The sequence below is a fragment of the Liolophura sinensis genome, chromosome 13 (assembly GCF_032854445.1).
Source record: "Liolophura sinensis isolate JHLJ2023 chromosome 13, CUHK_Ljap_v2, whole genome shotgun sequence".
Taxonomy (NCBI): domain Eukaryota; kingdom Metazoa; phylum Mollusca; class Polyplacophora; order Chitonida; family Chitonidae; genus Liolophura; species Liolophura sinensis.
In genome coordinates this window covers 7,423,705-7,441,867 of record NC_088307.1, presented here as the reverse complement: position 1 = coordinate 7,441,867, position 18,163 = coordinate 7,423,705, and the positions used below count along the sequence as shown (strand labels likewise).

Below are 18,163 nucleotides of genomic sequence, written 5' to 3'. Positions count from 1 at the left end.
TCTACAAACAACTTATTCTTCTGTGTCTAGACATCCTCTTTATCATGTAAATTCACACCACATCCACCATGATTAACTTGGATCATTACCAGTAACACTAGTAACACGAGTAACAGCAAAAATACAAGTCTGTTGACAACGCACCACAGACTGCAAAGTAAATAATTATTCTCCTGGAAACAAAACAGACGTGAAACGGAAATGATGCGTATCTTTAACACTGTTCTGAGAATATAATCAACAAAGAATGGCTATAAAAAAATGAGTAAGGCTCCAAAATATGTCACTAGTTGGATTTACCGCTCTCCCTGCCAATGCACACTAACCCGGAAGTGGGCGGGTAACCCGGAAGTACAATGTTTCAGTGATATAGGTCAAGGTTGCCAGCATGGAGGGAAGCTAAGTGCAGACTTTGAGATGATTATTGGCGGTTTGAGAGTTAGTTTTCTTAGTGAGGCGACTTGAGACGTGTTGTCACGTGTGCAGGTAAGTACAGTATACATAACCATAACTTAATGTGCATTTCGAATGACCATGATGTCTTCATAGTTTGACGTATGGATCTCATCTGAAACGTTTTTTTTTTTTACGGATTGATCAACTACTGGAAATGTCAACAACAACATAACACAGCAACACAACAGCCATAGCCGTCCTCTATGACATAGACAAGGCGAAACACTTGTTCTGGTATTACAAAGATGCCATTCCTTGATGTTCATATTCATGGATTGAATTAGCCTTGGTTGGAATCAAATCAGGTTATTTGATATTTTAACCTTGCTGCACCAGACAAGTCAAATTAAACTATGAAATCTTGAACCTAACCTTGTTTGTTTTCAACAGACGTATTATGTTTTGACATCCTCTTTTGTCATTTCTGCTGTCTTTGGCATGCTCTTTCAATAAAGAAATGCATGAATGCGAAATTGGCCATTTAGACAAACAGACCTCTGTCAGTTATGGCTTTCGACATGAGAAGGTTAACAACAGCCATTCCAAAATCAGAAGGAAAACGAAACTGAGCTTTTTAATAAACAGGTAAAATGCAAAAATCAAAAATCAAAACTTAAGATTCAAAAACCACATTGAGTGTAGTTTGTAGTGTATCTAGACTGGTTTGAACACACATGTAGCTTCAAGTGAGGAAGGCCAAGTCGTTATCGTGCTAGCCTTTGAAGTCTCTCAGCAATGCAATCATCATGCGTTTAAGACCAGCTTATGCTGGCTTCCTTTTCGGTTGTACATGGGAAAGTCTACCAGCAGCCTAGAGATGGTCGTGGGTTTCCCATGGGTTTGTCCTGTTTCCTCCCGTTGTTACACTAACAGTCATGATACAAGTGAACTACTTTTGAGTACAGCTTAAAACGCCTATCAAGAGTACATAAATTAAGTCCGAAGATTTGTTATGTTCCCCTGCTAACCCTCCACCTATAAACCTGGGGCCTCCGTGGCTAAGTCGGTTAGCGCACTAGCGCAGCGTAATGACCCAGGAGCCTCTCACCAATGCGGTCGCTGTGAGTTCAAGTCCAGCTCGTGCTGGCTTCCTCTCCGGCCGTAAGTGGGAAGGTCTGTCAGCAACCTGTGGATGGTCGTGGGTTTCCCCCGGGCTGTGCCCGGTTTCCACCCACCATAATGCTGGCCGCCGTCGTATAAGTGAAATATTCTTGAGTACGGCATAAAACATCAAAAAAAAAAAAAAAAAAAAAAAAACCTATAAACCTGACCTCAGTCTTATAATTTAACTATTCTTGAGTTCATCATTAAACCCCAGTGAAATAAATAAATAAATTTAAATAAATGTCGCTTGTTTTCTTTCTCAGGTATTGGGTAATTTTCTCAGGATAATAAATGCAAATACTGATGCCAGACACTTATTGTGAAGATGTCAAAACTTGAGAAGGGCATTCTAGGGTACCGTAAGGATCCTAAAAACCAGATATTGTTTTCGTTTGGTGTGAGACCTGGAGAGGAGTGGCCCTCAGATGATTCAGATGACTCGGACTATCATCCAACAGAGGACAGTAAACCTGATACTGCAGATGTCAGTGCCAAAACAAAACCTCCAGCAAAGTGAGTGGTCATATTCAAATTTTTCATTTTCCATAATGTTCTTTGTACAGGGGCAGTGGAGCCATATCCACAGTGGGCTGTACGTACGTGTGGTGAGGGTGGGTTGGATGTTTTTGACGGGCAATCTTTAAGCCCTGAGTTAGGGCCTGCCTAACAAAAATGACTGCTCTAGGAAAATGTCACTGAACTGAATCCACCAGCATCTTTTAAGCACCTAAGAAATTAACGCCTAGGAAATCATCAGGGTAGTTGGCAGAATAAACACCAAACAAAAACAATATCTGGTTTTTAGGTACCTTACAACCTTTCTTTCTCTCCTTCCAGAAAACCCCGCAAAGGCTTGAAGGCAAAGCTCAAACGAGGACGGAGTTCCGTAGAGAGCAGTGGCAGTGACAGTGACAGTTTCCATAGCGACAGTTCAGACACCATCATCGAGTCAACTATCATATCAGAGAGTACTTTGAATAAAAACTTAGATGTAACATCAACTGTTGTTAAACCCCCTCCTGGTAGTCATGTATCAGAAAGTACAAAATTTAAGAAAACACCTGTCATTGGTCAATCAGACATTACCCATGATTCATTGCTGTCGTCATCATCCAATGATAATCATGGAGAAGCGTCCAATCATCTTTGTACTTCATCTGCTGTACATAGTCAGTTAGAAAGTGGTTTTAGTGAAACCTCATCGAGTTGTGTAGAATCTGCACAGAGCAGCCCTTCTCCCCTCCTCTTACTGAAGAGGAAAAGCAAGGGAGACAAGAGTAAGCACAAGAAAAAGAGACGCTCAAAACATCTTGGCGATGGACCTGTGCCAAAAAAGAAAAAACGGAGTAAAGAAAAAAGGACTAGTTCGGAAGATCACAAGACTAAGAAGCAGGATAGTAAGCACAACAAGGACACCAGTGTGGTTGTGGGGAAGAAAGGCTTGAGTGCTGCACAAGTCGTACCCCCTGAAATTTTGCTCAAAATATTCCAGATGGTTGTATCTACCGAGGGAGCTGTGCCATTCCTATGCAGGTCAGTGGATACTATATACCCAAAATGTCCTGAAGTTCCGCCCACAAAATTGCATTTTTTAGAGAACGTAAAGACTTGCAAGTGTACAAGTCATCTGTTAATCACAGATAAGAGTTCTAAATGTACAAATCTCCCACTACAGACAAAGGGACTGCACTCTGCATTTGTGTTTTATCAAAATCTCTGTGTGGATATCTTTTTCTGTAAACTGACATCTGTTGTGATGAAGAATCGTTTAAAAAAAATCCTGGCTGCGGATCAAGATCCACTTCACCAGCAAACCTTACTGGAGTGGTTATTGGCCCAAAGCCAGGGCATGCTCCAGATTTAATTTCATCCAAGTACCTTTAATAATAGATTTAGTAGTGTCTCACATTTACCCATAAAGTTGCCAACAGACCGACAGACAGACAGACAGACAGACAGAGGGACAGACAAGTAAGCATGGCAAAATTATAACCTTCTTTGCATAGGTACTTGTAATTAAGACGACAGGTAAAGAACCAATGGGATAACATTTTGCAGATTCTTAATAGATTATTACATGTACCCTAATTGACCATTAATTTCGTCAATGACTAACTTGCCCATTTTTCACATTTTAGAGGCAAATAAACGTCCCTAAAATATTATTTTTGGTGCTGACAACAGATTATCATCCCATGTTCCAAGCAAACCTTAAAGCACTTTTCTAAAATCAATAGAACTCTCAGAAACCAGAAAAACAGGCAATTTTAATCATCATGGATGAAAGTTATGGTCATCTAGGGTATATTTGAATATGTCAGCAATATGAGAAAAATGGAACAGTTGAAGACTGAGCTATTAATTGTTGAACATTTTGACCGATTCTGAGAATAATACTGATCCTACAAAGCTGTTTTGAGATTTATTTTGCAGTGTAGGATATGATCCTTAGTTTCTTAGTTTCAGCTCAAAAAGTACTATTTTATCATATTCCCCCGAAACATGCACGTTTTTGGTGAAATTTTTGGTTATTTGCCGTACTTTTTTAACGCATGATAGGGAGTCACAGTTTTCTGCACAGTTTCCTCCACTAACAAAAATCTGAAATCAGCAGCACTCACATAACTAACAATTTTTCTTTTGAATTGTACTCAGAAAATTTTATTTGCAAAATTTGTTCAACCTTTTACTTGCCCATTTTTTTCATTCTGTAAATTTGTCTTTGTATATGAGGATTGCATTTACATTCAGATGCAACTGTTAAAGGAACTCTATTAGTTGGTTTGCCATTCTGTTGGTTTGCCATTTTGTTGGTTTGTCAGTTAAATTTTTGACATTCTGTCTTTTAACATCAGCCATTCAGTCTTAATAGCATGAGGTGGGCCTGAGTGGCTAAGGGGGTTAGCACGTAAGCGCAGCGCAATGACCCAGGAGCCTCTCACCAACAAGGTCACTTTGAGTTCAAGCACAGCTTATGCTGGTTTCCTCTTTGTATGTGGAAAGGTCTTGCAGCAACCTGTGGATAGTCTTGGATTTCCCCAGGGCTCTGCCTGGTTTCCTCCCACCACAATGTTGGCTGCCGTTGTATAAGTGAAATATTCTTGAGTATGGCCTAAAACATCAATCAAATAGATAAATTAATGACATGAATGAAGGGTGCTAGAAGAGTGCAAGAACATGGCACAAAATGCAACACTGGGTATGTCATAACTACATGTAGTATTAAGTAGGGGTATGACACAAAATGCAACACTGGGTATGTCATAACTACATGTAGTATTAAGTAGGGGTATGACACAAAATGCAACACTGGGTATGTCATAGCTACATGTAGTATTAAGTAGGGGTATGACACAAAATGCAACACTGGGTATGTCATAGCTACATGTAGTATTAAGTAGGGGTATGACACAAAATGCAACACTGGGTATGTCATAACTACATGTAGTATTAAGTAGGGGTATGACACAAAATGCAACACTGGGTATGTCATAACTACATGTAGTATTAAGTAGGGGTATGAGGCTAAATGCAACACTGGGTATGTCATAGCTACATGTAGTATTAAGTAGGGGTATGAGGCTAGAGCTACATGAATAGTTTGGATCCAAATTTACAGTAACTCTTCAACTTGTTCGCATGTTTGCAAAGTGTTTATTCAAGCATGTTTTGAAGGCATTATTCTATGTAAACTGATAATTTATACTTTTTGTGAAGCCCTGAAATTGACCAGCCCAACCAGTGTAAGTTTGCCTTTCAAAAACTAGAACTGCATGCAGTTACACGGCTTCCAAGTGGTCTGTGAACACAGCTTTTGGTGTCCACTTTCCAAAACTTTGCATTTTCTTCACCACAGACTGTTCAAATCTATCAATTCTTTGCTCCACTGAAAAGACCCCAGGTTTCTCTAACACGAGCAATAAATTATAGACGTAATCTGTATTAGACTATGAACTCTCTGAACGACTGAATTGCAAATACTGTGGCGAAACCAGAGCTCGTATTTTCAATGAAAGCAAAACTACTTCAGCAATGCCTGACATCACTGTCTCCCACAAATGAACCATAGTGTCCATATAACCAAAATGAATTTGGTAGGCATGGTAAGGAGTAGACTGGATTGCTAGGACTGGTAGTCTGGTGCCTAATAATGTCATGGTAATTGAAGCAAAAAAAAGAGAACAAAAATTGGCAGGAATGAACTGGATTTGAACCGGTGACTGCTAGGGACAGTGTTCATTTGGGCTGTGGTGAAAGACAGTGAAGAGAAAGAGAAAAAAAACAACATTGCTCTCAAATAGCAGTGCTGGGCCACATGTATAGAGAGATTGTTTCTTTGATCTACTGCTCCTGTGGCCAGACAGAACTAGAATGCATATCCTGTAACCAGCAGTGTACAGTGAAGCTCTTGTGTTATTTGAATGAGAGATTCTGTCAGTTCCTCTATGTATGTACACTGCTGGGTTTTATGTCATACTTCATTTTCTAGATGGTTTCTTGGCCATAATCTGAAAACTATACCATGTACAGAAATATTCTTACAGATTCTTATTAAATCATTTTAATTCTTATTTAATCATTTTAAGCAGTTTTTAGACTTGACCTACTTTTTAGCTAATTTCATTGTTTATTTACAGTACAACTTGTATATCAAACAAACATTTTTTTTTACAATATAGGTAAGGCGATCCACCCAAAACTTGCAAGTGGAATTTCATCTAAAGATCATTAGCCGTTTTACAGTTTAGGCTTAACAGTAAAATTCAAAATGGCTGCTAAATTTTGTGACTAGCCCAACAGCACAAGACGTCAAAAGCTGCTTCATATGTTCGTTATTAAAACTGCCAAGTTTGTTTTTACTGATTTTGTAGATATTGCAATTTTAAGAGCTGACTGTAAATAAAAATAACAAGTTTTTAAACGCATTTTAATGGCAAACCTATCTGTCCTAGCTCTGTGGTTCTAGCAGTCAAAAATGAAGATCTGTAGTTGATCTATCTACTAACCAGGTTTCAGCTTCATAGCTATTGTGGTGAACAGTCACATGACATTTGAAAAATGACACTAAAATTAGCTTTAATTGCAATTTGAAGAAAAACTATACATCATAGGAAAAAACTAAAACCAAGATTCTTATCAGCAAGTCAGATTACATCTGATTGCTATCTTTTTTTTTTTTCAAAATTCCATAACAGATCATCACGTGACTAATACAACCAATAGTGAGTTTCCACATTTCTCAGCCGATTTGTATAAAATTTCCAATCCTGATACTCCTAGTAGGCTTGTACATGCATATCAATTTTCAATGCCATCAGATCAGCACTTCTGGAGAAGAAGTTTTTCTTCGATTTTCAAATTTCTCCAACATGGCCCATAATTGGTTCACAGGTGGGTAAAGTTTGATACTCCAGCAGGTAGCCCAAGCGATTTGGTAATGAGCATGTGTAGAAAGTTAACCAGTGTGACGTGCAGTTTTCTTGCAAATGAAAAAAACATTTGTCAGAGAAGAAAAAAAATAATCTGAGCAAGAACACTTGTCTTCCAAGCAAAGCTTGGAAGCGTAATTAAAAATGTGCATAAATTGCACTGAAAGCTGCTCTTCCATATGCGAAAAGGTTGAGAAATTAGGGAAGTTATTAAGCCTTGTTTTGTGACAAGACTTCCAGATCAGGGGTGTTGCACTTTCAAAGAACTCAGCTGTATTGCCTTTTTTGTGTCGGTCTCTCCAGACCTCAGTCAAACTGTCCAGAATAGCTTAAGGTGCATGTAGTCACCAACCAGTGTATGGCAGGCCCTTGTTTTCATGATTAAGCTGGTATTTGATTATCACACCCCTTGTAGAAGATCGGGAGTGTGATTGACACATCTTAATTATTTGTATACCTCACTTTCTTCATTGTGCTTAACACGCCTACATTTTGTTTCAGGAATGTAAAGGCTTGCAAGTGTACAAATAATCTGTTAATCACAGATAAGAGTTTTAAATGTACAAATCTCCCACTACAGACAAAGGGACTGCACTCTGCATTTGTGTTTAATCAAAATCTCTGTGTGGATATCTTTTTCTGTAAACTGACATCTGGTGTGATGAAGAATCGTTTAAAAAAAATCCTGGCTGCGGATCAAGATCCACTTCACCAGCAAACCTTACTGGAGTGGTTATTGGCCCAAAGCCAGGGCATGCTCCAGATTTAATTTCATCCAAGTACCTTTAATAATAGATTTAGTAGTGTCTCACATTTACCCATAAAGTTGCCAACAGACAGACAGACAGACAGAGGTACAAACAAAGAAGTGTGGCAAAATTATAACCTTCTTTGCATAGGTACATGTAATTAAGACGACAGGTAAAGAACCAATGGGATAACATTATGCAGATTCTTAATAGATTATTACATGTGCCCCAAATGACCATTAATTTCGTCAATGACTAACTTGCCCATTTTTCCTGATTCTGAGAGTTCTCTTGACTTTAGAAAGGTGTTCTGAGGTTTGCTGGGTACATACAATGATATTCTACTGGAAAAGTTTCAGTACCAAAAATAATATTTTATGACATTTCGTGGCCTTTAAAAATGCAGTTTTGTGAGCGAAATTGTAGGTCATTTATGGTTTTTAGGCCACTGTGGACTGTTTTAGCACTTTTTTTTTTGTTGGTTTGGCCATGGGGTTTCACATTGTTTGTCAGAGACAATTGAATATACAACAGAATTATTAAATAGACAGGGCACGATCTAGAGCTACTTTAGTTTGGAAGATGTTTTTGCTCCTAAACTCCTGACCTGGCTCTGGTTGGCCTGGTGTTAGTATTTATAATGTAACTGGATTGGGTGTCAAGTCTGATGTCTTCAGCATGGTACTTCAGTAGTGACAGCACTTTGGCGTTATGAACTCGGCCAACCACAAGAAGACGCAGTATATGTACGCACACCTAATGACTCGTCATCTTCATATGACTGAAAAATTGTTAAGTACGACCTTAAATACCAAGGATTCATCCACTCTGTTGGTCAGGCGTTTACCAGCTCAGTTGGTAGAGTGTCTGCTTCTGGGGCGGTAGATCCAGGGTCATTTCTTGGTGGCGTCACACCTAAGACCTTAAAAGGGTTTCCTCGCTTCCTCGCTTGGCGTTCAGCATTAAGGGGATAGTGCAACGACTGGGGGGTGACCTGTATCAGCATAAAGGCTTGGGTGGGGTGGCTTACTTGCCTTCAGTAAGTAGCATTAGGTAAAGGAGCGATGGAAATCTGTCCTGCAACGAGAAGGCACATTTAATACATGTACTCACGCTCTAAGGACTCCTTCCTCGTCATATGACTGAAAAATTGTTTGTTAAGTACGACGTTAAACCCTAAGCACTCACTCACTCAGAAAGTGTCATTTGAGTTGCATGTTATAACATTTTATTATGCATGGTCTCAGTGTCACTTTTAAAGTTTGGAATGAAAACCTTAAATTTTTTTCTTGATAATTTCATCCTGAGTGATAAGTGGTGCCATATAGGAATAATTTCTAACAAAACAAACCAATTATTTGTGGTTAAGCATTTTTTTTCTGACGATATCACCAAAGCTAGTGGTGCCCAAAGCTCTATACAGTGTATATAGGGTTAAAAATCAGCTTATATTACTTTTATCAAACTATCTTTTATCACAAAACTTCATACATGTACAATTCAACCTGAACTCCAAGAAAAGCTTCACACTTTGCAAAATCTGGTGCATTTGACCTGAAGTCTCCCAAAGAAGACAAATTCTACCAATACATACTAATTTTCACTTTGTTCCAGCTTTGTCCCTATCAACGATGCTATCCTGTAACATTTTCATTTTTCACAGTTGTTACTTTCACTTTCACTTTCTGTGTATTTGCTGCAGAGCTGCGCGTGTATGTAGGCTGTGGTACAACACAAGCTGTAACTCTCAGCTGTGGTTACGCGTGGACCTGTCCTATGGCTGGATCAAGAGTCAAGAGCGGTACCTGACTTGGCTGAGTACACACCGCATCCCGCTCTGCACTGACATACAGCTTAACGGCTGGAAGCTACTAACCTACAATGGCATCAAGGTAAGGCAGGACAAATCAGTGAAATGAAATGTTTACTTTGGTTTAGTGTATGGTAAGGCCACACAAATTTAACAGTTTGTTTTATGGGCAGAATATATTTTTCAGATGTCTTCAGTGGGTATCAAAGTAAAAAAAAAACTAATTTGTGGGAAAAGTGGACTGTTAAAGACATATTTATTTGATTGAAAAGCCTTGAAAAACAGGAAAACCATGTAAGAATGTTAAGATCACACACAACAAAAAGGTTTAGGGTATAAAAATATTATTTTTATTCCACTTGGATTTTTTTCGTGTCGGCTTGCCCATAAAATCACAAAAATAAATCTGGTGTCGCCTAATCTAGTTCTGGCCTTTTATGTATTTCGCATATGAAATGAACAAAGATGATGTTGAAAATTGTCACCTTTCTTCACCTGAAATGTGCTCTTAAGACTTAAACACATTAGTTTACTTATTTTTTAGTCACTGGCAGAGAACTGCCCAAAGCTGTCGAGTATCAACTTGTCACACTGCCCTAAAATCACATCCCGGGCGGTTCAGGTTTTGGCTGACAACTGCCCCTGTTTGGCGAAAATTGACCTCTCAGCGACTTCGGTAAGTTCAGACAGATGTACCCTGTATTAACACCCTGGTGGCAAAGGTCTTGTAGAGTATAACCGATTTTGGTCTGGTTACTATTAAAGCGACTGACATGTCTTTCTGTAAACTGTATGAAACTAAATGTATTACTTGTATAAAGTGCCTGTACATTATATAAACAGAGTGAAACAAAATTTTATGATACATTTTTTATCTTATGAATTTTAACACATGTACATGAAATATACATAGAATGAAGAGTGAAAAAAAAAGATGAGGAAACAGGATTTTGAGATAAAATTGTGGGGAAAAAAGATATTGTGTTGTTAAACGCGTCCCCTGTCTTGAACCTCAACTGTCTGGAATTTCTTGCTTTTGACACAAAAGTTTGTCGCTTTATGTGGCAACTTTGGCAATTTAAGTGTTATTTCAGACCCAAGAGAAACCAGGTGGAAATATTAAAATGATATTAAGGACACCCTGTGAAACACATCTAACACAAGGGCTCAAAGGCTCAAATCATCTCCAGGAGCCTTTCACCAATGCCGTCGCTGCAAGTTCGTCCAGCTCATGCTGTCTTCCTCTCCGGCCGTGCGTGGGGAGGTCTGGCAGCAACCTGCAAATTGTCGTGGGTTTCCCAAAGGCTCTTCCCGGTTTCCTCCCACCATAATGCTGGCCGCCGTCATATAAGTGAAATATACTTGAGTACGGCGTAAAACACTAATCAAATAAATAAATAAATCAAAGACTCAAATCGATGTATATGATGAATACCCTATTTCAGCCTTTTAAGTGAAGAGCCCTCGAAAACAAAATCTTTGGCAGTTTCCATAAAATTTTGGTAACAGTCCTCGTTTGATGATGAATCCGGCAGATATGACGTCAGGTAAAGCTGATATGTAGGAATGGTGTTATGGGCATCATTTGTCAGCGATGGGTGACACCAAGTGTTCTTGCATGAACAAAATTAGAAATGACAGCAGTCTTTTTTTCGTACTGTTCTCTGAAACTTTCAACAGCGTTTTTAATACAATGCAATTTTTTGTACAATTGAGGAAAAGCCAGTCAGACTATCTCGAACCTTGTCATTTAACCCTGTTTTTAAATAAATAAATAAATGAGCCAGAAATTTGCCATGTACATGTATTTTTGTTTCTCTGGGCTGCAGACTGAAGCTGTGTCTCAGATGTCTCTGAAGTACTTGTTAGAACGAGTGGGCAACTCCGTCACTCACCTGACCCTGGGCAATAACACACTCAAGGGATTTAACTCCGTCTTGAACTGTATTTCTGTGAGTATTTGCACCTCCATCTCAAAAGAACTCAATGCAAAGTTCATGTGGAGTGTGTTTATACAATTGTAAATGTTGTTTTATCTGCTGGTTTCTTATTAAATGTTTCAGTATTATTGTAGTCTGTTTTGAATATTTGGAGATTTTCCACTTTATTTTTTTGAGAGTATTTTCTAGAACTTCAGATAAATGTTTGACTTCAGACTCACTACACAAATATGTAACTGTACTTTTCATTAATGTCCTGTTCATAATGTTATAAACCCATTGGCCAAAGCTGCAATTTTAATGTGCATTATGTCGTATTTTCTTGAGTCCATATTTATCCTTGCATCCATATTTTTACTTGTGTCCATAATTATACTGGTGTTCATATTTATACTACTGTCCATATTTATACTTGTGTCCATATTTATACTTGTGTCCATATTTATACCTGTCCCCTGTTTCAATCCACTGTCCAATCCTGGATTTGGTTGTTAACATCATATTTTGTAAGGCCTGTTTTGTCTTGCTGTCCTGACTTCATTTAAGAGATTTAAGAGGCTGTACTGCAGATTTTTGGCAAAAAGTCCGTATTCACCAATAAAATTAAATTTTCTGTACATACAAAGGATGGCTTGAATCATTGCCTTCCGGTGAATAGTAGAACTGTATCTGTCACAATTATAGTATTATAATAATTCTAAAGTTTGACAAAATGCGACCTGCTTTATGAATTTTAGGAACTTAGTTATAAATGCATGTAACACATGCACAGAAAAAATTATTTTTTGCAAAAGGTAATGATTTTGGGCTATTCCTAAACTCATGTACCAGTATTCCTCAAACTTTTCATATATGACAGATCAACTTGTAGTGCAATTTATTGGCATTTTTAGTGTAATTTTGGAGAGTGAGCTACATGAATTGGGTTAGCCAGTTTCAGGGCTTCACAAAAATATATTTTTATCTGTCACCAAAGGATAATGCCTTCAGGATATGCTTGAATAAACACCTTGCAAACATGCGGCAAGATTGACGAATTACTATAATAGCCAAGATTTGATTGGAACTCTGGTGTAACCTCTTAGAGTGAAATAGTTGCTGTTTAAAACCTGGGTCTCAATTCCACAAAGCCATTTCTGACTTAAGTCAAAATTTTAAATCTTTCCACAAAGCCCAGTTTTTGGTACCGAAAATTGAAATTTGGATACATGTACATTTGGCTTAAGGTAAAATTTAACATTATAAAAGTTGAAAAATAATCTTTAAGATCGCATTTTAAATTTTGACTTAATGTCAGAAATTTCTTTGTAGAATCTGACCCTGGACTCCTTGAGCGTGTTTATGTTGTGCATGTTTATGTTGTGCATGTTCAGTTGTGCATGTTTATGTTTTGCATGTTTATGTTTTGCATGTTTAAGTTGTGCATGTTTATGTTTTGCATGTATGTACATCAAATTGATCTGGTAATGATGTTTCAGACACACTGCCCAAATCTGGAACTCCTGGACGTGTCCAATGTGTTTTTCTCTTCTGATTACCTATCCTTTAATGTGGAGAAATTCCAGCAAGGCTGCCGAAAGCTCAAGACCCTGCGATTTGTGAACTCCAAAGTGCGAGCCAGTCAGGCCACCCAGAGAGAGCAGGTAACACAACTGTCTCACATCTCTAACACATGATGTTCTTAAAGCCTCAATCTTGTCACACATGAAAAGGCGACAACACTAATTCTCTAGTGTTATTTTGTACAACTCAGTGTTGTTTCACCTCAAGTCGCCTCATTGTATGTGAGTGTCCAGTCTGTATCCACCTATTGATCATTCATTTAATCCCTTGTATGTTTCATGCATTCCAGATCGAATCTCCAGGATTCCCCGCTCTTGAAGAGCTAAGCATTGCCGTCAACACGAACAAGAACACCTGTAGACTGGCCATGGATGGGGATGCATTGTCCAGGTGAGTTATCTCCCTTCATTTAGTTTTATGATTTATTTCTTTATTTCTGATTGGAATTTTTCCCTCAATATTTCACATATGCAATGGCGTTGTTACAAAGTGAGGAAACCAAAGAAAACCATGACCATCTGCAGGTTGCTGTCAGACCTTCGTACATACGACTGAAGAGGAACAGTTGCTTCTGTGCTGACCGGGACATTCAACTCTTGTATCCTTCCCAAGGCTTTCAGGTTATTTTAAAGTCGGTCAGAATCCACGAAGAAGTAAATTGCTGACGTGTAATGATTATTCTCAAATATCAGTAATAAGTAGATGTTAGCATGATAGTCTGGCCATTTGATTTCTCCTATCTTAAATGCTGTGATCACACTGAGGTCAACATAGCTTTAACCAGACAGGCATAATATAACACACAAAGTCACTGATCTGTAATCCTTATGCATACAATAGACTATAACATGTTAGACTATTTTCATGGACATCGGTGATCGATCACATTTTGATTGACAGCAGTGGCTATTCAAGTTATTCAAATGGACAACAGTAACATGTTAGACTGTTTTAATGGACATCGGTGATCGATCACATTTTGATTGACAGCAGTGGTTATTCAAGTTATTCAAATGGACAACAGTAACATGTTAGACTATTTTCATGGACATCAGTGATTGTTCACATTTTAATTGACATCAGCGGTTGTTCAAGTTATTCAAATGGACAACAGTAACATGTTAGACTATTTTCATGGACATCAGCGATCGATCACATTTTGATTGACAGCAGTGGTTATTCAAGTTATTCAAATGGACAACAGTAACATGTTAGACTATTTTCATGGACATCAGTGATTGTTCACATTTTGATTGACAACAGTGGTTATTCAAGTTATTCAAATGGACAACAGGAACATGTTAGACTATTTTTATGGACATCGGTGGTCATTCACATTTTGATTGACAGCAGTGGTTATTCAAGTTATTCAAATGGACAACAGTAACATGTTAGACTATTTTCATGGACATCGGCAATCGTTCACATGTTGACTGACACCAGCATTCAGTCAATTCGTAACAGTTAAGAAATCAATACAAAGTCAAATTTTTGTCTTTCCTTAGGATCCTGAAGAATTCCACAGAGCTGAAGACGCTGGACATCCGCGGCTGGTCATTCTGCTCCTTCCGGAGCCTGATCCACATCCCAGCCACTTCCGTGGAGCAGCTCCTACTGGCACAGAATAATGTCCATGTCACACCAGACTTTGGATTTGAGCTTGTTATGCAGAAGGTAAAAAAAAAAAAAAAAAAAAAAAAGGCATTACGGAACTGTAGTTTTTGTTTTTTATCTGTACGTTATAAACTGCACCTGAGAATTTCACTTTGAGAGGCAGTACATATATTATTGGGAGTTGGTTCACACACAGTTACCACTTTTGTTGTGATTCACCAAGCTGGCCTGCTTCCTCTTTTGTAATATACTAAAAAGGGCACATGACTGATAGAAGTATTTGTTTATTTGATTAACTTGCTCAAGGATATTTCCCTTATATGACGATGGTCAGCATTATGGTGGAAGGAAACTGGGCAGAGTCTTTGGGAAACCCAACACTTCCGCTATAGCGAGGAATATTAATTTTGGTCTGTCACACTTTGGTTTGGACATTACATGCAATAACTGTTCCAAATATTATCTGATTTTTGACAAACCTCGGACTAAGGCTGATTTTGGGTCCTGATTGCAGTGGCGTCACAGTTTGGTGGAGCTGGATTTGTCATGGAACAGTTACCGTGACAACGTGTTGGACGCAGGCATCGAGCTGTTGACAGAGTTCCCAGACGAGTGTCGGGTGGAGGTGTTAGATTTGGCGGGGACGAACATCGAATGTTCAACCATCAGGTCAGCTTTATATCAATGTCAGTGTAACTGAATTTATCACAAGATGCTTCATCAAGATCAAGCAATGTTACCATGGGTCTCTTTGTACATGTATATCCATTATGTATCACTGCTCCAAATATTGTCCAATTTTGATAACATTTTGTGTACTTGGGATGGTCTGCCAGCAACCTGTGGATGGCAGTGGATTTCCCATAGGCTCTATCCAGTTTCCTTCCACCATAATGCTGGCGGCCATTGCGTAAGTCAAATATTCTTGGGTATGGCGTGAAACATGAATCAAATAAATAAGTAAATAAATAAAATTTTGTGTGCAGGTTCACTTTTTTATCCAGTCAGATAAAATTCCAATAGCAGCTTGGTTCATGCCAAAATTTGGCACATTTTAAAAGCATGGGATATGCATCCTCTGAATTAACTTGTTTGATCTGATTGGAGTTTGAAGCTGTACTGAAAAATATTTAACCTGTAAGACTGTAGTTTATAGGTTTGTTTGGGGGAGAATATAGTACATGTATGCAAATGATATTGTTTCTGTTTCTGAATGTCATTATTAAACCGCAAAATGGAAATAACAGTGATGGACTTATGAATCAACTCATTGGAGCGTGTTTAAAATTCTGCCGTGTGTTGTTCCACAAATGGGGGCCTCCGTGGCTCAGTCGGTTAGCGCGCTAGCGCAGCGTAATGACCCAGGAGCCTCTCACCAATGCGGTCGCTGTGAGTTCAAGTCCAGCTCATGCTGGTTTCCTCTCCGGCCGGAAGTGGGAAGGTCTGCCAGCAACCTGCGGATGGTCGTGGGTTTCCCCCGGGCTGTGCCCGGTTTCCACCCACCATAATGCTGGCCGCCGTCGTATAAGTGAAATATTCTTGAGTACGGCTTAAAACACCAATCAAATAAATAAATAAATTGTTCCACAAAACAATCGTAGGCCAAGTCCATCATAATGGCCATAGCAACCATAGCAACATGTCTTTGACGTGCTGCAATTTTGGTAACAATCAGCTTTGTGGGACAGGGCTTTGACTGCAATATATCTAAATGTACATCACTGCTTTATTTTATTTTATTTTATTTTTTTTTTTTCAATTCCAGTACAATTCTGAGCCGTTGTCCACGTCTGCGGGCAGTCAATCTGTCGTCATGTCGCAGCTTACCGCGCGGGATAAAGCGAGAGTTTGAAGGAAAAGAACTTCAACAGTTGAGGAAGGCAGTGGAGAGTTTTGAGAAAGAAGAAAGTTAGATGTAAATTGTTTATTTGTAGATATGTATTTGTTTTCCTGACATCAACAAGCTGGATTTATTCTGTGAATCACAGTTCTCTGTTACAATTGTTGTCTTCTTGCAAATGATTAGCACTTACAGAATTTTGTTAGTATCTGTTATTGTTTTTTTTTTTTTTTGAATTTTGTTTTTTTTTTTATTGTGACTGTTCATTGGTGGAGTTGAACCAGCCAATCAACAAGTTAAATCTATTGTTTGGTATGTCACCTTAGCTGCTGGCACAGATGGTAGTAGATAGAGTTGCTGTGTGTAGATTACACCTCTATGTTGCAGAAATTCAGTTTGTGTCAAAGAAAATGAATTTGATAAAACGTATAAAATCTTAAGAGACTTTGTATTAGATACATGTAGTATTTAAATATATCTTGAATAATGCTTCAAAGCTAATGTATATTTTATAACATTTGTGTTAAGTGATTAGCTGACTGTTATTTAAGTTAATTTACATAATATAGTGTTGTATATCAGTTTGTTAGATGGTATGTTCGTTTTTAAGAGTTTTGAAAAGTCAGTATGATTAACAATGTCAAGCAAAGGAAAACTCTCCAACATTCATAAGTTTTGGATACTTTAGTGTTAAAAACAGAAAAAAGGGTAAAGTGCCGAGTCATTGAATTTGATGTGACATCAGTAGTGCCCAATGATATGGCTGTCAGATCACCTCAAGATTTAAAATTTTTAAATCAATGTAATTTTTTAATATTAAGAAAAAAAATCAAAAGAAAGAAAATAATTGTATTTTTATTTTTCATTTATCCCATTTGTGCTATTTGAAGACACAGGGAGCTTGGTACTTGAGTTTTTATCAGTGTCTTGTGGGAGAAAACGGAAAAATGTGGCTGCATTGGTTGTGGCTGCAAAACCAAAGTCTGTTTATGTTATCTTTAACTGTCATTTGAGTTTCATAATTGCCACAATTTGAAATTTATCTCGGTTCACAGACTCCTCGTCATTTAGTGATTTGTCTGGATAAGCCTTTTTTTGTGTATGGCTTGCAGTCACAATTTGAAGGATGTCAATCTTGGTTGACGGCTGGAATAGAAATGTCTGTTTCAACACATAGATTCTGAGATGGTTTTTAGAATGCTAAAAGAATGTCCTTTATTTCATGGAAATTAAAACTGACTGAATATGTACAGTTATATTTGCTTTTGCATGCTTCAGTCATGAAATGTAGCTTTCACCGTTTCCTGGGCATTGTGGTCAGAGAGTAGTATATTCAGATTACTATACATGGAACAAAGAATTGACCCTAAATGACCTGAAATTTCATCCACAACTAAATTCCCCATTTTTCCAGATTTTGGGAGCTCTATTGATTTTAGAAAGATGCTCTGAGAGGTGTTTGCAAGGTAACATTATATTATTTTTAGCTAAAAATATAAATTTTAGCTCCAGAAATCTCATGACATTTATTTGTCTGTAAAAAAAAAACGCTCTATTGTGGTCAGATTTTTAGGTCATTTAGGGTACATTTATTGACACAGACTTGGGTATTAAAGGGTGCTTAAATTGTCATCCTGTTTTAAGGAGAAATTCTAAAT

The 18,163-nt window shown here is 38.0% G+C and overlaps 1 protein-coding gene across 1 annotated transcript; it reads left to right on the top strand.

Annotated features, from left to right (window-relative positions):
* The first annotated feature begins 388 nt into the window (after positions 1–388).
* Positions 389–16,688, top strand: LOC135480666 (F-box/LRR-repeat protein 6-like). The gene is made up of 11 exons (XM_064760561.1): positions 389–486; positions 1,824–2,073; positions 2,398–3,093; positions 9,441–9,630; positions 10,093–10,224; positions 11,378–11,500; positions 12,967–13,131; positions 13,341–13,441; positions 14,557–14,725; positions 15,180–15,334; positions 16,431–16,688. Exons 2-11 carry the CDS (start codon positions 1,886–1,888, stop codon positions 16,576–16,578), a joined length of 2,067 nt encoding a protein of 688 aa, XP_064616631.1. The 5' UTR covers positions 389–486; positions 1,824–1,885; the 3' UTR covers positions 16,579–16,688.
* The last annotated feature ends 1,475 nt before the right edge of the window (positions 16,689–18,163 follow it).

Coding starts and splice junctions, on each gene's coding strand:
- LOC135480666 (XM_064760561.1), top strand. CDS start 1,886: ATGTCAAAACTTGAGAAGGGCATTCTAGGGTACCGTAAGGATCCTAAA. Junction 13,442..14,556: donor GATGGGGATGCATTGTCCAG/GTGAGTTATCTC, acceptor GTCTTTCCTTAG/GATCCTGAAGAATTCCACAG. Junction 15,335..16,430: donor ATCGAATGTTCAACCATCAG/GTCAGCTTTATA, acceptor TTTCAATTCCAG/TACAATTCTGAGCCGTTGTC.